A 22,099-nucleotide genomic window follows, 5' to 3' on the forward strand; every position below is an offset into this window, starting at 1 on the left:
CTGTTTTGCCACCACGAAGGCTGTTATCATTGCATCAAGTCATTTTTTTATTTGGCGACAGGCCTTTCTTTTCATTTTTATTTTTCGTAATACGGAGGTACAGCTTTGGCATCCTTTGCTTTAATCCCATTGCTCCCTGTGTCTCTGTAAAAGGTGTAGTGTTCTAGCTTCACCGGCACACTGCTGCCAGTACAAGTGGTGTTTCAGTTTCAGCACCTTCATAAACACTCTTTACATTATATTCATGCGGCCTGATCTCTGGAAACCACCTGGCAGGGCTGAACTTGGTAAGCAATGGTAGAGAAAATATGAAGCTGATGTTGGAAGCGGTGTTGGTGGGCCAGTAGGGGGCAATCTTTCCACTGGACCAAGTAGAAAATCATTATGGTCCATTATAAAAGGACCGTTAAACCCGATTGGTCAGCCAAGTCCTTACGAAGGTGGAGAGTAGGAATCAATAGATCATGTGCCACAGATAGACGTGGCTCATAAATAATTGTCTTTCGATTTTAAAGGTGAAAGTTCATTTGAAGTGCGACTTCATTAAAAGGAGCATAATTGCAGAAAGCGGTGACCGTGTCGCTGTGCAGGCTGGAGACTGTGGTTGGCTTTTCTGCGAGAAAAGAGAAGAGAAGCACATAGACCCATATTTTCATGGTGCACCAGGCACTTAGCAATCGGGAACCAGCCAGTGTCAGCACCGAGAAATCATATGTAGTCGACTTTGTCATTACATTACCGGCACTTTCTCAGCTGCATAAGATGCAGCACTGATGAATAGCACTGCAGTGTGACCAGGCAATCGTTTCTGTCATTTTGCATAATATCTATTCATGGGAAATTGTATTTATCTCATTTTCATGTATGAACTACTCTGTAAGACCCTCACACGACTCTTCCTCTCTTCAACAAGTGCATGCTGTACCCTCCTGCCCTCACCACCCACACACAAAACCAGAAAAAGAAGCTTCCAAAATAACTAACTAATGGTGTAGCCAGTGTCGCCAGTTGACAAACAAGGTCTGAAAAAATAGACACTGCAGCAAACAAGAAATACAGCTTCCTCTCTTTGTGACGGCAGGGTCAGATTTTTCCAGATAGGGCTGTGCTTGGAGCGCTACATGCTACGTACAGTGTCACCCCCTCCCAGCTGAAAAAACACTGCCCCCTAATGGGAAGCCTTGGTAAGACACTCTCAGGATTGACTTAGACTGTAGTAGTTTCCGTTCATGTTGTGTTTACATTTGGTACCTTTGCATATGTTTCTTCATTTTGGTTGTCATTGTTTCTAATTCACCCTGTTGCGGTCAGACCCCAGACCAGGTCGTAACAATGGCTAATCCAGTTGAAACACTCTTACAGTGTAATAGATGTCCTGTATAGTTTTATCATTTTAAATTATGTGTAAAAACACTGAGATTTAGAGGGACATTGACTAGTACTCAAAAGACCTGGAGTCTCATTAATATCTTTGCTGTACACGCTAGCTGCTTGGCGACTGAAACGGGTACTCCTGTTCTGAGAAAGCCGTAACGCGCTGGGCGGGCTCTGACAGCCGACAGCTGTCCCGCGGTTACCTTCCCCCATCTGTCACTCAACGTCGTTGAACAGCCGCTGACAGTTTGGGGTTGCCTCCGTCGTATGGCTTTTCTTTTTCCACAGCTCTCCGTGTTTGCGCCGTTTGAAAAAGGAAAAGGCTCTCCCGCTCTAAGATGGAGGATGCGGTTCGAAACAATGACAGACGCACAAACGAACGCAGGGCGTTATGTTTCGGTCCTGTTTTACTGTTGTACCTCATTTTCACCCTGACAGGGTAATACAATCACCCTGTGTATGCATCAGAGTACATTTAAGAGCCGGCTGTAGTGGCGTTTTTGCAAACCGCACAATCAGAGAAACAGCGTCAGATCTTATTGCATTAACGGCTGCTTTTAATGAAATGAGGGATGCAAAGGGGGGGGTTAGCTGTCACGCACTGGGCTGAAACAGCAGAAAAATTGGCTTTTCTTTCAGGTTAGTAAACTGAGCCATTAATCTAGAAAATTCCACAAATGTAGCTGGCTCACATTTTCTGATCCACTTCATGTAGCAATGAGTACCTTAAATATAGCTTCGTTCTCACTCTCACTCACTCTCTCTCTCTCTCTCTCTCTCTCTCTCTCTATCTGTCTCAATCTATATACGCTTAATAATAGACTCCATGCATTGCTGTGCAGTTTGGTTTGAAAGCCCACAGTAAGCACTCTTATCGTCAACAATGATGTCGTGCTTCACGAACACCATATCTGCCCCGCCCCCAGTGCGGCTCTTGGATTCTTACTATCTCTACCTTTCTTGTCAGTGAGCGGTCGGAGATTCCTGCTCTATTTCCCTCTCTCTCCCTTAATGTCTCTCTCTCTCCTTTCTCCTCTCTCTCTGTCTCCCTCCCTCCCTCCGTCTGCTCAGACGCGAGAAGGGAAGGCCCATCGCAGACATTCTCCTGGATGTGAGGGAATCGCTGCTGACAGCTGTTGTGGCTCTAGGGCCTCCTGAGTCAGAGTGGGGGGCGGGGCTGAAACACTGTGGAAATGGCAGACTTATGGAAAACGTGAAAATACCCCTTACTGAATTTCACTCGCTTTGGTCCAACCACAGCACTCTTGCACTGCATGGTCTGTCCTTCCAGCAAAGGGATTTGCGACAGTGTTGTTTTTTTTTTTTTGTTTGTTTCTTCTTTTAAGGCTGGTCAGGATCATAAAGTTCTGAGAAATTTTGGTTGGTGTGAACTGCCGAGTTTTAGAACGGTTGCCGATGGCTGCTGTCTCCGAGATCCAACGTGTCAGATCTTCAGTCCATAGTTAAAGATGCGACAGACCCACTCAGCCGACTCAAAGCCTGTTGTTATGAAAATGTCCGTTCAGTTTTGTTTCTGTCATTTCGATGTGGGCTGTGAGGGCTTTACTCAGTGTCATTCTGAAGTTTTTTGTGTTTTTTTTGTGCCATTCTACTTCGTCTTTAGTGCACACATTAATGAGATCAAGGAAAAAATTGTCATAATAATCCCTTAATGTCATAATTTTAGCAATCATTGTCTCAGCTCATTGATGTCAGACTGAAAACTGGGACTCTGCATTCTTCCTGATTCCATCGTGTGTGGGAACACATCATATCATCCTAGCTGTCACTGCGGTGATGTGTCCCTCACAGTACTCTGTGGTACTCCTTGGTGGGAGGCAGCTTTTGTGATTTTTATCCTGCCTGCAGGATCTTTTTTCCCGTTTTGCTCTCCCCAGTGGGGAGACTACAACCTGTATTCTTTGTGGAGATGCTTTGGTTACTGTAGGTTTCCTTTATTGTTCCCGCAAGTCAAACTGTCCCATGTTCTTAAGGTGGAAAGAGCTAGGGTAAGTCCACAGGGGCACGACATACACCTGCTTTCCATGAAAAACTTGCGCCTGTGTAAAGCTAAGTCTCTCGCTGAGGGGTAGTCAAGTCATGTGAGCTCTAAAGCCACATGGAGACTTGCCAACAGTTTGCGCAACCAGATTTTATAGGCTACTGTCTTATCTGTTGCACCATTGTAAATATGATGGTGTGTAAGCAGGCTGACTTAATTGGTCGATTGCACTTAGCTGGAGCTTAAACCTCAAGCTTTGAACCTCTAGACCACAGAACTGCATTTCAACTGGAACAGCTAATCCTTATTCCACAGCTTTGGATAGATGTGGCTGTTGTTATGCAGTTCTGTGGTCTAGAGCTCGAAAGCTGAGGTTTAAACTCCAGCTAAGTACATTGCAATTGACCCATTAATAAATGTTTGTTTGTTTGTCAGGCAGAAGCCATATGGAAGAGGGATGAAAACGGTAAGAATTAGAATGTCAATCGATACATTTTTTTAAATGACGTGATCTACCAGCATGGCCCCTGCGATTGACTTGTCACCCCTGCCATAGATATTTTAAAAATATATGTCAATGTTTTAACAATTGAGAAACACACTCTTTTGGCCAAGTATGCACCTATATCATCATGACCTGCTGCTGAGTTCTTCAAGTTAGAAGTAGTTTCTTTCACATGCTACACACTGAGTGGATCAAACAGTTTTAGTGTGAAGTAATGACCTTTAATGTAACCAAGAGGACATCCATCTGACAATTACATTTTTTACATTTACTAAAAAGTTGTTGAATTCATAAAAAATTTCAAAAGGATCAGACAACGTATTCCCATTGATCCTTTGAGATGACAGATGGGCAAAGGCTTTATTTTTGTTCAAAGTTGACTGATGATTCCGCATATGGATTTAATATTATAAGCTGATTCTTTAATCTTGTAAGAATAGTATGTTTTAGATGTCCTTAGAAGATTTGTGAATTTGTTTGTGTACATCTTGTAATTTGCAGAACTCAGGGGTGTTGGATAATAAATACACTTTATATAATTTTATTTGACTTACTACAGATCTTTGCAAACATTGGGTGAACCATGATTTTTTGAAACCAAAAGGCTTTTTCGTATTTGGTTTGACAAGTGGAAAGCATTCATTAAATACAGTACTATATTGAAAGGTTTGGGAAAATACTAGTAAGCTATTTCCACTTTAGTTTGTCTGTACACATTCTACCATCAGTCATCTATATTTGTTCTGTTAAATATTCAGCATTTTGAAATTCTATCTAAATATGCAATAATAGAGGAAATCAAGAAGGGGGCAAAGCCTTTTTCACAGCACTGTGGACTACAGAACCATTTTTCCATTTTCTTTTATCTGGATAAAGACATGTAAGGTATTTAGTGTCATTACCAGAGCTCCCAAAGGGGCTGATATGAAGGTTCTCTAAAATTATAGACAATTCAGAATTCATTCAGGGTTGTTCTCGGAGTGGATAGTTTCAGTGGAATAGGCAAAGGTCATGGCCTGTGTGGGTGGATGTAACAGTGGTTAGGTGCATTGTTTAAACCCTCCTTTTACTGCTTTGAATGTTTGGCTCTCTCGCTTCTGAGATTTTGAGAGGACGGGTGGATAGAGGAGGTAAGCTACATGTCTGTGTTCATGGGCGGCCTTCATTGCGAGTAAAAGTTCATTTCTTTTTTGCATGAAGGCTGTTATCAATGCATCAAGTCCTTTTTTAAATTTGGTGACAGCCCTTTCTTTTCATTTTTATTTATCCTAATACGCAACGTTTTCCCCCATGTCTCTGTACAAGGTAGATCATTCTAGCTCAACGTGCACACTGCTGCCAATACTGCTGTGTTGTTTCAGCTTCAGACCCTTCATAAACACACTTTACATTATATTCATGCGGCCTGATCTTTGGAAACCACCTGGCAGGGCTGAGCTTGGTAAGCACTGGTAGAGAAAATACAAAGCTGATGTTGGAAGTGGTGTTGGATGGGCCAGTAGGGGGCGATCTTCCCACTGGACCAAACAGAAGGGGAAAAAAAGTTCATTATGCACTGAAGGGGACTTATATAATGTGTTTTTCATGAAACCGAGGTCTTTCTGTCTTGCTGTGGTCATTGAAATCCCAGTGGCACTTAAAACAAAAATCAAGGGGTTTCTCTGAGGTACCAAGCCAAGTTTCAAACCTAGCTCATTTAATACAACCACCTGTATTCCCAACCCATCCCTCGGCATAATTGCCTGGAATATTTCAGGGGATAAAATCATAGACATTTGGAAATGCTGGTTAAAATGAACAAATAAATAAAATAATTAAAAGCCAACACATAGTTAAAGTGGAGAGTGGCACTTCTCAGGGTCTGCACAGTGGAGTCTGAAGCCCCAGACACTTTGCTTGTCTCTCAGTGAGGGGATTATTCATTCAAGCACAGTCTCCACTGCCAATAGCGAGGTGTTACTGACGTCACAAGAAGGCTTTATAATTAAAAGACCAGTTTGTCGAACTGTGTGAGATTATACATTGTTAAAGCCTAGTTTCCCTAAGGTCATGAGAGTGCATTGTTGCATTTTTTTCCACATTTTCCTTTTTTTCTGTGTACATTTCTTGACTTCCTGTGGGAAATATAATAGCACCTATTAGTCTTACAGACGCATCGCATGCAAAAGGGCAGATAATGTAATATCTTTTCAGTATGACCCTGTTCACGTTAAAAGATGTAGCCATACAAATCGTACACCTTTACTCTGGGAGTTTTGATTTAAACTGCGGAATTACAACCATAAACCACCTCAAGAGAGCAAAAGATAACGGTAATAACCCAACCTACTGCTCATTTAATTTTACAAAGAAGTTAAAACGGGAGATTGAATATAGAGATGTTAAATAAAGATCAGCATTTGGCGAAAAGCTTTATCAAATGTAATTAATGAAGTGCTCCACTGGAGTGAAAACCAGGATAGTTTCCCCACAGGACCAGGATTTAGAAGTACTTGGATACGGTGGCCTTTCAGGATCAAAAAACCACTTCAGAGATGGGCAGGCCTAATGCATTGACATTGAAAGCGGACATTTAGGGGCTTAGCTTTTATATTGGCTTTTATGTCCCAGTCATGCTTTGCCGTGCTCAGGCAGAGAAAGGTTAAGCAAATCCTGAGGGGGAATAAAAGTTTAGTTCGTCAATCAGGGTGCCTCAGTCTGTTTGGCACTGCTTCAAGCGCTCATACTTTCCAATGTAGACGAGAGTTGGCTGTGCTTGTGCAAAATCTTCCAAGGTATATTATTTACTTATTTATTTAATTGCTGTTCTTGGTGTGAGTGGCGAACACAGGGGAGGTTAGTCGTCGAACGATCAAGGACGAGCGGTTTACGAAAACGCGTCGGCTGGCATCGCCGCCGGCTCCGTATGAAGAAGACAGCGATTACAGCCGCCGTTTCGAAACGCCTGACTTCGCCTCGTGTCGTTCGCTCTCCCCCTCGCTCACAAAGATGCCCTTATCTCATAACGATAAACCACTTTAAATTCATGAATTCTGGCAGAGGAGGGGGAACACCGCAATATCCAAAATAGAAATGTAACCAAGCTGTCAACAGCTGAGATTTGTGAAGGTTTCTGAGGGAATGTAGTATTATAATTTAATATTAACTTTTTTAGATTCCAAGCTGAAAATCTTTTGTCAGCTCTTGTTTTAATCATACTATTTGTATCGTGTGCTTTATCTTTGTTGGCTTCTGATTGTCAGAATGGGACAGTTTTGAAATAGACAGTTCAGCTGCCTATACAGTAGATGTGTAGAACAAGACATTCATTAAAACATATATACAGATATCTGTGAAAATAGCAAAAAAAAGATGTAAATAAATAAAAGTTAATATGCTTAAGACTGAGTGTTGATGTGTGTTGATTTGAATCTACAGGCAAAAACATCAACGTTTTGGACTTTGTCAAAACAGACGTGAGAGAGCAGTTAGCGGAAAACGAAGACAGACAGTTTTTAACATGTGTGTGAATGGATCGGACAGGTCAAGTCATTTGCATGAAGCTCACCGTCCAAGATCTGTCTCGTCCATGCCGGGTGCTCTGGCTGTGAATCAGAGACCGCTCCATAACTCTCACGCATGTCTTTTTGATCATCTGGAAATCGGCTATGCTATCAGGTTCTGTTATGGTTATGCGCTGAGAGAATATTGAAATTAGTAATGCACACAATCTCAAGTGGTAATTGTTTTTCAGAGAGATCAGTTATAGTATAACCATCATATGTGTTTTGTACATTAATGAAACAGGATATCACTTCATAACAGAACATGAAAATGATCAGGAAAGATCATAGAGTGAAACACACAGGTCAGTAAATAATGTTTTTTTTTTTTTTTTTTTTTGCCAAAAATCCTGTATTTGTGTTGTGATTTGTACTTCAATGTTTTTCCTGCCTGGGGACTGCTGGTGAAAATTAGCTATGGAGCTAACTCTGGTGCACCAATTGTGATGGACATGGTCCCCGTTAAATAAAATAATTAAATAAATAAATGAAAATTGCGCAGCCACAATTTCATAACAAACCTTAGAGAGAAAGCTCATGTTTTTATTGGAAAGCATGTAACCCACCCAGGACTGCATCTCCTTATTGTTTATTACTCAATAAAGCAAATGTACTGTAAATAGAGTCAAAAGCTTGCACCATCTTTTGTTTGACTTCTGTGAGTTATAACCCATTAGTCTGGTGCTTTCCCACTTTAGGAATTCTTCCTCCATCTTTTGTTTTTCAGTGTTTCCAGTCGAAACAATCACATCAATTGTTTAATTTCTCTTTCCAGAGCATGAAGTCCAGAGCCTTTGTCAAAAATTGGAACCAATGAAGTTAAAAAAAACAAACTAGTACTAGTAAAGACTAGCAGACTAGAAATATCCAACCTAACATCTGAATATTTCAAATTAGCCCTGAGGTTAAAAAAAAAAAAATCACATTTAAATATGCATATATAAATATGCATATGTCATATGTGCCTACGTGTATCACGGTGTGTTCCCTTTCTGACACATTGTTGATACAGTATGTTCCTTGTAGCAGGCTGTTCTCCAAGGTAACTCGGAGCAGGTGTCTTGTTAAACAAGATCTATTCAGGTCAATTATAGCGAGCCCTGGTAATGCAAGACAGCTGCGTTACTGTCCTCTTTTTCTCCCAAAAGAGCTAAACAAGTTTCCCAACCGACTGATGTTCTTACTTTGATGTGATATGTATAGATTGCAGTGTGTGTGTGTGTGTGTGTGTGTTTTAAATTTTATATGACTTAGGTCTAATAAATTTTATGAATTTTGTTTCCCAGATTATAAGATCAAATAACCACATATCTGTCTCTCTCCATCTTTCTCCCTCTTTCCCTTTTCCATCTCAGTATAGTTAAATTTAAATCATTTTTATTCCAAATCCCATATTTATGAGAAATGCATTCATTTGCATAGAACAATGTAATTTGTAGGCTACTAAGACAGATTTACATTTAAACAAGAGCACAAACGTGAGAAACACTGTAATTGTTCTAATAATAACAGTAAAGTAATGCTGTTCTCCTTCTCTGTCTCTTTCCCTCTCCATCCCTCTCTCTTTGTCACTGTTTCTCTCCTTTCCCCCTCCCCTCGTTCCTTCCCCACAGGGACTTGTTGGGGAGAAGTACGGAAGCATCCGGATCCCGGGGGAAGTGGAGTCGGCGGAGTTCGAGATGATCCTGGACGCCGCCGTGGAGGCGGGCCTGGACACCCGGATCCTGGAGGAGTGGTATTGCCGGGACGAGAACGCCGTGCCGCCCGCGTACTACCTCAAACCCAAATCCCAGATGCTGAAGAACTACCACAACTCAGTAAGAGAGCTTCCGCCTCCCACTGCTGGCTTCATGTGTCCCCCTTAGGCAATGACAATACAGTGCCACATATTAAAAATATATACTGTTACACTTTTGAAGAATATGTATTAATGGGTGGAGACACTTAAAATATATATTTCAAACTCCTATTTTGTAACATTGTGCTGGTCATATTCAGATACACAAATATTATTGCTGTATGTTATTCAAAACAGATGTCAATTCAAATAACAATATTTTGCCGAAAATGCAGTGTATTCAATTATATTCACACTTAAAATATAGACACTTAAAATATATATTTCAAACTCCTATTTTGTAACATTGTGCTGGTTATATTCAGATACACAGATATTACTGCTGTGTATTATTCAAAACAGATGTCAATTCAAATAACAATATTTTGCTGAAAATGCAGTGTATTCAATTATACTGGAATGTATTCCAGTAATAGGTTTCTTATTCTATAATATAGATCATTGGCAAAGTATTTACATATTGAAAATATTACCAGATCAGCCTTGAATTAAATCAGGAATGATAATATATGATGATCATACATGGGAAGTTCTTTGTTGTATAAAGGGCTCCCAAACCAAATGCCAGTGTTGTAGCCTAGCGCGATGAATCTTCAGTGTATTTTTGCACATTTTGCATTTTTAAACCTGAATGGTCTACACCTGGGGTATATGCAGGAAGTAATAAACTTAACATGTTAGAAGTGCTGTGGAGTACTAGAGTTGCAAGGCGGTACTTTCGACCCAGACAAATAGACATAGATATGCATATCCAGTTTAATAAAATGTGCGTAACAGTGGAATGCATTTCTAGAAAGTATATTTGAAATATGTCACCCATATTTTGGCTTTCAAATTTAGAGTATGGTTCTTTATCTCTTTGTGTGGTGTTTGTCTCTATTATCCCTGTAATGATGAACACTTAGTCTGAAATAAATGATAGCAGAACTAAACTCTGAACTCTGAATTGTACTTTTAATATAAATATATACAAAATATATACTTTGAAAATTTGAGTTATGGGTTTTTTAATCTGAAAGTACACAATTGTTTGTGCTGTGAATTGTTTTGTCCCTGTGCGATATCTGAGTCACGGTGTTCTAGAGAAACATGGAAGTCACCTGTGGGAAGGTGTTATTTTGTGTCATTGCAGGTGGGACAATGAGAAATCAGCAGGACCTATCCTCACTTCTGCAGGATTCACAAAGATCTAACAACACCAATCCTTTTCTCATTTTATTTATTCTTTCATTCTGTATCTTCCTTTTCTTTCTATCCCTTTTTTCTAATCTCCCTCTCCTCATTTTCCTCAGTGTACTTTATGGTCACCAGTGTCATCATCCACTTGCTATTCTTTTTAGTGTTATTTTTTAAAGTAATGCCAAATACTTTCATTTCCAATTTCTCTTCAGATGGAGTCCAGCAACACCAAGTCCAAGAGTGACACTTCGTGGAGGAACGTTTCCGAGGAGATAAAGAAGATCTTCAGGACTTCCGTGCTGCAGCTACAGGAGAAAGGCACCATGAAACCCGGCCAAGCCAAGAAGTTTCTCTGCTCTGGTGAGCACATTGTTCCTTTAGTGGACCTTTTTGTACACACGGTCATAGAGAGATATTTTCAGTCACAGTCAACCATCTGACATGTCACATAATTACATTACATTATAAGCATTTAGCAGATGCTCTTATCCTTATACAGCTTTTGCATTTGTACATAATATCCAGTTTATACATATATAATATATGTGAGACATTACTTTAATTTCTGAGAAGCGTGCTTTCAGAGAGCTGTCAGGTTAGGCCTAAAGCCCCCTGTAAACTGCTGATGAAAGCCATGGCCCACAGCAGCCTTAGCTGTTAGCTAGATAACATTATGCTGCTAAGGTTAATTCCGCAAATATCTCATAAATCACTGGACTCCCCCTAATGTGCCAAAAAAGTAATATACTGGCAAGTTGGGCAACAGCCACCAAAAGAAAAGAAAGCAGGGGAATAGTGATTGGATAACTGAAAGTAAAACAGCAACCTAGCTAGATTTAATGGTTCCAGTTAACTAGCTAGCTAGTAACATTGCATAAAACCACTGCCAGCAAAGCTCAGAAATATAGTAACAACCCTTAAACACAAAACAACAACAGCGGAAGACTAAAAAATGCACACTTAATTATAAAATTAGAAACCAAATCACCTTTATGTCATTTATTTATTTATGTATTTATTTATTTTGCTGTGAGCTACCATTAGTGTCTCCCAAGTGACAGGCAGGCTATGACAAATATAGAGTGATATCCTGGTCTGTTTCCAAGTTTTGTATTCCCCAACCAACCGGTCAAAATATTTGGTCACAAGTTAAATTATTTCATTTGTTCTTTTGAACTGTGCATTTGCAGAGAGGAGTGAAAAATAAGGTGAAAAAATATTAACTTGAAAACACATGTAATTTTTCCAGGGGTGGATCAAAGTAACTGACTATTCAAAATCAATAGTCTATGTTTTGGTGGGCAGAGCAAAAGCTACAATTTGGGACTGGGCAGTACCCCACCTGCCTCTCCTTGATCCAGACCTGAGTCACATTCACACTGGAAAATGGTTCAAATGTTTCTCCTGACAGTTATTGATTATTCTGTGAAGCGCTCTGTGGAAATTGATTCTAGATTACATATAGACCAATATCTTCAGTTTAATCCTGAAGCCTAGTCATCAGGCTGAAAAAGTACTTCTGGCATTGCAGTCGTAAACAGGGAGGTCAATGGGCAAACTTTTACTGAAGGTGTAATATTCCCGAAGGCTTCATGAAGTATATTGCCTTCATTACCACTGCACATCAACTTTGTAAATCATTTATAAGAATGTGTGCAGGAATCTTAGGAAATTTAAGGGTTGAATTAACACAGGTCATACCAGGTCAAATAGCCTTTTATGTGGGAAAGAAAGTTTCACCACCAAGAGTTTATTTATTGCTGCTCAACTAATGACATTCCATGACTTGGTTATTTGGGCCAGACTAGAAGGAATTTAAAACTATGCATTTGCAAGCATAAAATGACAATTAGAATGGGCTACATTTTAATAAAGGTTGTTGTATTGCATCCAATATTTATAAATAGTGGTCAATGTACAGTATTTATAAATAGTGGTCAATAAGCATCAAAACCACAGAGCCACACTGTAGTCACACTTTGCTGAGAAAATTTCATTTTTTGACTTGGTTTGTGCAAGTATTTTTGAAACATATAAAAACGGTCACATCTTTTATGGGGTGCCAGCACTGTAGGACAAATACAAATCAGGGCTTTCTGTGAAACGATGTTCTGAAAAACTCTATCTGTACAATCTCTCTGGGATCCAGGGAGCTAAATTCTGGAAGTGAACTACAGCACATCAATACAGCTCTGCTGGTGTTGGCAGACTATCAGTAAACCCTCTCTGTAGAGCTTTCATGGGCTACTGTTGGGTTGAATTAAGGGATTGTGACAAAAATGCCTTTCTCTCAGGCTCAGGGGAGCTACACCTAATCTCAAGTTAAATCATACCAGCATCTCCTTGGTTTCCAGACTTTTCACCTGTTTTGGAGAAAGAACTTGATGCCTATTTTAAAATATCAATGATCGTGTTCATTTAGCCACAAGATAGAGATGCATTCTTACATTTACCATATATACACTATTTCTAACAGGAGAGCCAGAGGGCTATCCCAGTGTTTGTTCTATAATATGTAATCACGTCTTCTTCACTTTTGATTGGCAGTCCACGAAACTGACACACTAAACTTTTATTAAAACCTCATTTAAAATTGCAACCATTATTATTTTGATCATGCAAAGTTGTTTTGGTTTTTTATTTACTTTTTTTGATGTAATAATCAAGCAGACCCAAAAATGTATTGGTTGTTAATATAGAAAAAGTAAGGATTTTTCAGTCCCTTATTCTGTTTTAATGCTTATTTTTTTTCCATTCAGCCCTGGAGGACGAGCTGGACTTTGCCTTGGGCAAGCAGACCCCCGCCTTCCTGAAGAAGTGCGTGTGCTACATCCGGAAGATCTCCAACTTCGACCGGCACGCCAAGCTCCCGGAGATGGGCCGCTACATGGACATCGTGGTGAACGGCGACCGCGTCATGCGCAACCAGGAGGCCTATGAGCGCTTGCTGAAGATCCGCGACGAGTTCATTCCCACCATTGTGGCCACCTCCAACCTGCGCGTGTACTCCTCCGTCACCCACTGCGACATGAAGCTGGGCTACTCCCAGGAGGTGGAGAGCCACTACGTGGAGGGCCTCTGCAAGCAGTTCTACGAGGACATGGTGGACATCATACAAGCCACCGTCCAGCAGAACTTTGACACCGAGGCTGACCCGCTCTACGACGACATCCTGCAACACCTGTCCCTGTGCAAGACCTACTCCAACTTCTACCAGTACAAGTGTGAGACCCTTAGCCAGGTACACAGGTACATCCTCCCGAGCAAAGGAGGGAGGATGAGCCCCCTGGTGGTGTATGGAGGACCTTGCACAGGGAAGACCCTCCTGCTCGCTGAGGTGGCCAAACAGGTAGGACTTAAGCTCCTGAGCATTATACCGCCTTGCGAGCATGACGTGGCCTTGTTTGTTTGCTCCGCAGTTACCTTGTTCAAGGTTGGAGGCAAGCTCCAAATCCGTAAAACCTCCAATTATACGCCTCTAGCTCTAGCACGTCTCAGGAGGGTGGATACGATTATGTTGCTTATTTCCAAAATTAATTGGTCAAGAAATGAGTTTATGTCAGCTTGCGTGGTTTTTTTTTGCGTTTTATTTTTTTAATACATTATCCATTCTTAGACTGGATATTCACTGAAGCAATCGAGGTTAAGTAATGTGTTGAAGGGTAGAACATTTGTAGGCCACTTGGAATTTAAATCCTGAACCTCCTGGTTAAAAACCTTTTAAAGTTCCCGAACCACTGCTTAACGCTTCCAAAAAAACACTTGACCGTGAGAAAGTGAGGTAACTGAGTAAAAAATAAAAGCAATTTTTACTCTTGACTGTCTGTGCGCGCTCGCATGCGCATTCTCATGGGTGTTTGTGTCTTTGTGTGTGCACAAATGTGAGTTTGTGTGTGCGACTGTGTGTGTGAGTGCATGTGTTAGTGAGTGTGTGTGGGTGAGAGAGATTATGTGTGTGCACATGTGTGCATGTGCGTATGCATGTACGTGTTTGTGTGAGTGCATGTGGGTTGTGTGTGCGTGTATGTACGTGCGTGTGTGTATGTACGTGTGTGTATGTTTGTGTGTGCATGTGCGCATGTACGTGTGTGTATGCTTGTGTGTGTACGTGTATGTGTGTGTGTGTGTGTGCGTGCATGCATGTGCGTGTTTATATGAGTGTGCGTGTGTGTGAGAGAGTGTATGCGTTTGTATGTACGTGTGTGTGTGCGTGTGTGTGTATGTATGTGTGTGCGTGTGTATGTATGAGTTTGTGCGTGTGTGTGTGTGTGCGTGTATGCATGTGCTGCATTCGCTACCTTGTCCTTCCCGGGCTGCCTGGTTTCCAGGGCGCATTAGGGCTGTACTGCAGCATCCCTCTGCCAGAGCCGCCAGCCGTGCCCTGCCTCTTCGGCCTTAATAATTGATGCCATGAAATTGGCTCTTGTAAGATAAAGTGATTTACTTTATGGAATATGGGCAGAGCGCCATGCTCTGCTGCACCACACGTATTCGGGAGACCTGCCAAACTCGTTCCGTTTGTTCCGCAGTTCAATGCGTTTAAGGGTTCACTCATCCTGGTGAGACAGAACGGACACTGCGCACACAGGTGAGGGGGGAGAAAAAAAGATTAAACGCAGGAAGGCAATGGACATCAGGAGGTATTTCAGGAAAAAGGAAAAAAAAAAAGCAAGCCCTCAAATGAGATGATATCTTTGGCTGCTCCCCTCTTCTCGCCGTGACATTACTGAGGCAAACATTATAATTCAAACTCAAATATTTTATGTCAATAGACCAGCCTATCTGTCAACCGCAGAACAGAGCACGAAAAGAAATGAAAAGCACCAGATCTTGTTCTTCCCCCCCCGCCCTCCCTCCCCTGTCTTCTGGCAGTGTTAGTTGTGTGGTCTTTAGGGATGGGTGGGGGGGGGGCGGGGGCGGGGGGGGGGGTGTGGAAACTTCCGCTATGGTTGACGTGTCGCAATGCCTGGAGCAGGGAGGTGACAGACTTCCATCACAAACGTTTGTTTAGTTCTGATGAGCTGAGAGACCCGGATTCCCTCAGGGTCCCCCCCCGAGTCAGCCCAACTGTATCCTGGGAGTTTCGTAATGCCAGGTCTTTATCGCCAGCAGCAACAACTCTGGATTACTGACAGCCCACTGCTTTTGCAGTGATGATGATCCTGTGAAACTGTTGTGGATTTAAAATGTATTTATTTATTTTTGTAGATGACTGCTAAATTAAGCGTCACGCATCCGCACCCGATTCCAGTTTTTACTCAACTGTATTCTTCATGATGTCAGTGACTTGCAGTCCCGTCCCATACCTGAAATTGAATTTATGATAACAACAAGACTGAGTTGCAAATAAGTATGATGCAAAATAAAAGGCACCGCCATCTTCATGATCACCAGGTGAATATCAGTATATCAGATTAACCATTTTCTTCATGATTATAATCACAGTGGTCCTACACAAAATTCATAAATAGCTCCAGAACAAAGCTAAGATCAGTTCAACATACCTTTTTAAGTATGCACAGTGACATCTTCCAGCAGATCCTTTATGTGCTTTCAGGTTCCAATGTTTTATTCAAAATACCAATTAATCTTTGTCTTAATCTTTTTTATGTTCCAGGCCTATTCTTGGCTCCAAAAAGAATTGGGACCAGAGGCAGACCCAGTGGTCATCGTCCGGTTCATGGGCACAACAGAATTCTCGACCGACCTGCGCACTTTACTGCAGAGCATCTGTGAGCAGATCGCCATCAACTACCGCTGCCTCATCCACTTCCTACCCCACAAAATCGAGGAGATGAGGGAGCTCCTGGTCAACCTTCTGGGGGAGTCGTCCTTCCAGCGACCCCTGGTCATCATCCTGGACGCCCTGGAGCAGCTGTCTGAGGCCGACGAGGCACGCAAGCTGTGGTGGCTCCCGGCCCACCTCCCGCGCTCGGTGCGCATCGTGGTCTCCACCCTGCCCAACAAGCACGGGATCTTGCAGAAGCTCAGGTGCCTGGTGCACGAGGAGAGCCGCTACGTGGAGCTGACGCAGCGGGACCGGAAGCTGTGCAGCCAGACGCTCAAGCACCAGCTCCTGGGCGTCAAGCGCAAGGTGACGTCGGGCCAGCAGATCTACGTCAACGAGGCGCTGGCCAAGTGCACCCTGCCCATGTTTGTCAACCTGATCTACAGGGAGGTGCTGCACTGGAGATCGCACAAGGATGTGGACGACACGTCTCTGTGCTCCACGGTGCACGAAAGCATTGAGCAGCTCTTCTTCTCCATCGAGAATAAGCTGGGGTCCAGGTTTGTGTTCAGGGCGCTGGGGTACATCACCATGGCCCGGGCCGGACTGACAGAGATGGAGCTGGAGGACATCCTGTCTTTGGACAACAGCGTCCTGAGTGACATCTTGGTGGGCTCCAACTTCAAGAACCCACTGCGGATCTCCTATGACCTCATCGCCCAGCTCAAGGAGGAACTGGAAGGGTACCTGGTGGAGAGGCAGGTGCGGAATGTGACGCTTATGGTGTGGGCTAACCGGCACCTGCACCTCATTGCCCAGAAGCTGTATCTGAGCAATGAGGAGGATGTTCATCAGATGCACAGCCTTCTGGCTGAGTACTTCCTGGGGGCTTGGGCTGGCGGGAGAAAGAAAATATTTCACTGCGACAACAATCACTTTGCCTCCCTCGCCATCTCCCACCACAGGAACCCTCACCAGCATCACGGCAGCGACAAGGCGAACACCGAGAAACACTCCTACGACCGGCAAACGCCGGAGCAGCCCTGGGTGTTCCAGTGTAACCTGCTGGAGCCCGACATCTTTTTTGTCAACCACAGGAAGATGACGGAGCTGCTCTACCATTTGACGCGGAGTGGACGAACAGACGACCTCATGTATGGTGTCATCATGAACTTCAGCTGGCTATACACCATGATCAAGATCGGGCAGTTCGATAAGGCGCTGTCGGACATCGACCTGGCCTACAGCTACTCACAGGAGAAGGAGATCAAATTCTTGGCTGCCACCTTGCGTAGCATCAAGGTGAAGGTCACCCGAAACCCAGCGTCGTTATCCGCCGAGCTCCAACAGAGACTCCTCCCAGTTGTCACCTCCTTGCCCAAGCTTCGTCACCTTCTGCTGGAGTGTGACAAGGACGGACCCAAGTACTGTTCCATTGTGCCCCTCCACTCAGCTATGGATGTGACCTACAGCCCAGAGAGGTTGCCCCTGTGCTCCAGCTACATGCAGATCGTGGAGATCCTCCCCACATTTGCCCCCAACATTATCATTGTGGCTCTGGAGGATGGCACCGTAAGCACCTGGGACGTGGAGAGCCGGCAGCTTCTGAGGCAGATTGACACAGCACGCTCAGTGGTCCTGGGTATCCGCCTCACCAGTGACGAAAAGTACCTCGTGGTGGCCACCACCAAGAATACACTCCTTATCTATGACAACCACAAGTCCTGTCTGCTGTCAGAGGTGGAGGTCAAGGGCTCTAAGCAATGTGGCATCACAGGAGGGGTGGCCTTCATCAATGGCTTCACCCTCTCCAGCCACCACGCCCTGGCCTGGCTGGAGGCCAGCAAGGACGTCAATGTCATTGACCTGCTCTACGGCTGGCCGCTCTACCAGTTCCACTGCTGGTACGAGGTCACCTGCGTTCAGTGCTCACCAGACGGGATGTACGCCTTCTGTGGGCAGTACCTCAACACCACATCCATCTTCCATCTAGGCAGTGGGGACAAGCTGGCCACCGTCACGTCTGAGTTCTCAGGTGGCTTTGTGAAGTCTCTCCTGGTCCTGGACACCATCCATCAGATGGTGATGATCGACAACGAGGGAAGCCTGTCGGTGTGGAACACCAAGGAGATCACCAACCCCAAGCTCATGGAGGACTATGACTGCAGGGGAGACGACAGTGAAGTGATTGCCATCGAACTGTCAGAGGACCAGCGTTCCATCCTCATCTGCAAGGCTAGGAGCATCGAGGTCCTGGACACCAAGCTCTGGAAGATGGTGGAGAAGTTCAAGGCCAAGCGCAGCGAGCGATTTGTCGCCGCTGTCCTCTCCAAAAACGGCCAGAGCATTGTGGCATCCATGGAAAACACCTCGTCCATTTTTGTGTGGCGCAGAGACAGTGGTCAGTGCATGGCCAGCCTGGTGGAGATATCTGGGGCCATCGTGAAGCTGATTAAGTCCACCCATCACAACCTGCTTCTGTCAGTCGCCAGCAGCGGGGTGCTCTCTGTCTGGGACATAGACATCATCACCGCCATGTCGAACATTGACAAGACCGGGAAGCGGATCCAGAGCCTGCAGATGTCCGGGAGGGAGGATTTTGTCTTTACCATGGATGGCTCAGAATCTGTGCACAAATGGAACTTCAGCACGGGCTTCATTGAGACTGTGTTCAAGCATGAGGGTATTGTAGAGAACTGTGTCCTCACATCCTCTGGGGACCTTATGGTGACATCAGATGACAAGTGCAGCCAGTATATCTGGCAGACGACTACGGGTGAGAACATCTTCCGCATCAACGGGCAGAAGATCTCCCAGCTCCTGATCACCCACAACGATCAGTTTGTGGTCTCCCTCTGTGAGCAGAATGCCTCCAGGGTCTGGAGACTGGCTACTGGCCACAAAGTCTGCAACATCCTGGTAGCCCTGCAGAATGCTTTGATCACCACCGCCAACACGTTCCTGGTTGGGACGACAAAGAACAAGTTGTTAGCCGTGAGCCTGTGGTCGGGCAGTGTGTCGAAGAAGTTCATCTGCGATGAAGGCATCACTATCGTCAACTTCAAGCTCATCCCGGACTGCCCCGACTTTGTCGTCTTCATCACCTCCACCGAGACGGTGTTCATCTGGAGCGTAGCCGACGAGTCCATCTGCCGGAGGGTGCAGCTGCCCAGCAACTTCCTGAAAAATTTGGAGGACTTCCAGATCTCCCCTAATGGCAAGCTGGGCATTGTCTCAAAGGGGGACGAGAACATCAATGTACTGGACCTGCACAGTGGGAAGCTCCGGATTGTTCATGCTGCGGGAATCATCTGGCGGCAGAAGCTTTCACGGGACGGCCGCTACCTGGTCTACATCTGCTTCCGGAACTGTGAGGAGGATGACGATGCTGGGGTGGTGTCCAGCCTCATCGTCATGAGACTGGCTGATGGGAAGAGCATTGGCACCTGCTCCCTCTACAAGACACCCACCTTCCTCTGCTTGTCCCAGAGGGCACTCAACATCATCATCGGCTTCGAAGATGGCAGCATCGGCACGTACACGGTGGTGGACCGCGTGGATGCAGCGCTGAAAATCAAGATCGCCACCTCCAACAGCCGGCAGATCGTCAACAACGCCTCCCAGAAGGTCAGGCCCAAGTGTGGCACCTTTGCCTTCAAGACCATTGCCGACTGCGTCTGGAGGGAGTCCACGGAGGTCTTCTCTAGGGACAGCCCCATAAATGTGTCCGATTCAGGCGAGGCGGAGACCACGACGCCAACAAAAAAGAATGAATTGCTGCAGTAAGGGGTTTGGCAGCCCACTTCCTGTTTACAACTTCCTGTATGACACAATTGCTAATGAGCATGATGCTGCTGCTGCTGATGATGATGATCTTGCACTGACTGGAGCTGCAGTCAATTTTATCAACTAATGACTGTTTATCAGTGAGATGTGTAACAATGAGTTCCCCTATTAAGTGCGCTTTGTTGCCTTTGGCAGTTGAAGAACTTGTCATTTAATGGTAAAGATTTTTCAGTGTTGTGTTCAGTCAACCATTATAATGACGATATAATGTCCTTGACCACTCATCCTTATTTTAATGTGTATATTTAGACATGCTGTTAATTTATATAAAAGGCCATGTACATTTGTGATATATATTTTTAGTAAAATACAGTTGCTGCCATTTTATTTTTATTTTTTTGTATGTTTATTTAGTTGTATGTTTATTTTTTGTGGCTGCAAAAGATACATAGTAGAATTTCCCAGTACTGTATAAAAGATATATAAAATATAGTATATAAATATGTGTAAATATCTATTTTGGCTGCTGTGATTGTGCAACTCCTTAAAAAAATATTATGATGTGCTTAATGCAATCAAAGAGAGTGCCTGGATTTTGAAATGTTTTTTCTTGAAAAAAAATATGAAGATGCAGGGAATTTATAAATACAGTAATCATTCTGACAAGCATACATTATGGATTTGGTTGTTTTAGATATCAAAAAACATAATTATGTTAATGTTGTTGATTAATGTATTGATGTGGAAAAAAAGACTTAATTGAGGTAAACTGCAAAGGCGGGAAAATGAAAATGTTAAATTATGATGTTATTGTGGAAAACTATGACTGCCCAAAAGAAATTTGTATTATTCATCAATTTCTGAATTATTTTGCAAAATTGAGTTGATTTGGGGATAACACTTTGAGCACAGGGTGTAGCCTCTCACTACAAGACCACTTTGGCCTTAAAGGTTCTGCTTGTTTTGGTTGTGTGTTCAGTAATGTTTTGTTTGTTGGTGTGTTTGTGTGGGTAGACGGAAACATAGTATACTGTAACAAGGCGGTTTAGCTTATGGAAAGTTCTGGAAAATAATTACGTATTTAGTTTCATTTTGAACATACGAATTGGTTCCACATAATAATTGTGTACTTGATATGAGTGTGTATGTTGATTCACCTACTGTGATTCAAATTGGCATGAACTCAAATGAAAGAAATGTTTGGCAGACTGGCAATGGACCATTCTAATATTTCTTCAACACACAAGATTGAAAATAATATTTCTTTCTTTGGCTTTCTTTTTTTAAATCATTTTATACAACTTTCAAGGGCTATTCCGTCTAATTGTATTTATTGGCCTCATTTGACTGTCAGGACATTCCGTTCTGATAGCCATCAGTTTAACTTTTGACTTGTAGCAGTATTAAGCTTTAAATATAATGATTTACCTTCCCTCGGAAAGCAAATTTTCTAAAGAAATGAGTATAATATAGAAATGAATAATCTTATATTTGCCAAAGGTTTAAAAAAAATAGTTTTGTTGTTTACAGAACATCCCTGTTTTATGGCTTTTTGTCATGGCAGAATTGTTTAGAGTTTAAGTATGATTCCTTGTGATTACGTTAGCCGTGTAAGAGGAAAATGTATTAAGAAATTTTTGCTAACGAGTTTCAACAAGTTCACTTACGTCTTATACTATATTGGAATGCCAGTTTAAAAATATATTTGAATGTGTTACTATGAAAGCCAGTATACCGTACATTGTATGTTATGTAACTTGAATGACTTTTCATAACTTATATGTTTGCAACATATAGAAAATATACTGGTAATGAATGTTTTTAAAGTATTCTTTGTATTGTCAGGACTGACTTACCTGTTTAGAGATTTATATTTTCATAAATGTTGTATTTAAATTTTGTTACAGAGTTGTATAACTGGGATTATTTAAAAATTGTCTGAAGCAATATGAAATAGTGTGTATGCATTGTTTGTATGGAGAATTTTAATGTAATAAAACGTTTGAAGTTTCTCTTTTGCGTCTTCATTCTTACTGTTGTAATCTGGCCCTCCAATTACACCAAATCTATCCACAGACACCTTTTTAGTCAAAAATAATAGCACCATAAAAACTGTTATGGTTCC

The 22,099-nt window shown here is 42.9% G+C and overlaps 1 protein-coding gene across 1 annotated transcript; it reads left to right on the top strand.

Annotated features, from left to right (window-relative positions):
- Nucleotides 1-4,617: 4,617 nt before the first annotated feature.
- LOC135259433 (NACHT and WD repeat domain-containing protein 2) lies at nucleotides 4,618-21,986 on the top strand. Its single transcript, XM_064343838.1, has 4 exons — nucleotides 4,618-9,240; nucleotides 10,673-10,820; nucleotides 13,220-13,809; nucleotides 16,078-21,986. Exons 1-4 carry the CDS (start codon nucleotides 9,103-9,105, stop codon nucleotides 19,972-19,974), a joined length of 4,773 nt encoding a protein of 1,590 aa, XP_064199908.1. The 5' UTR covers nucleotides 4,618-9,102; the 3' UTR covers nucleotides 19,975-21,986.
- Nucleotides 21,987-22,099: the final 113 nt, after the last annotated feature.

The sequence above is a fragment of the Anguilla rostrata genome, chromosome 7 (assembly GCF_018555375.3).
Source record: "Anguilla rostrata isolate EN2019 chromosome 7, ASM1855537v3, whole genome shotgun sequence".
NCBI classification, from domain to species: domain Eukaryota; kingdom Metazoa; phylum Chordata; class Actinopteri; order Anguilliformes; family Anguillidae; genus Anguilla; species Anguilla rostrata.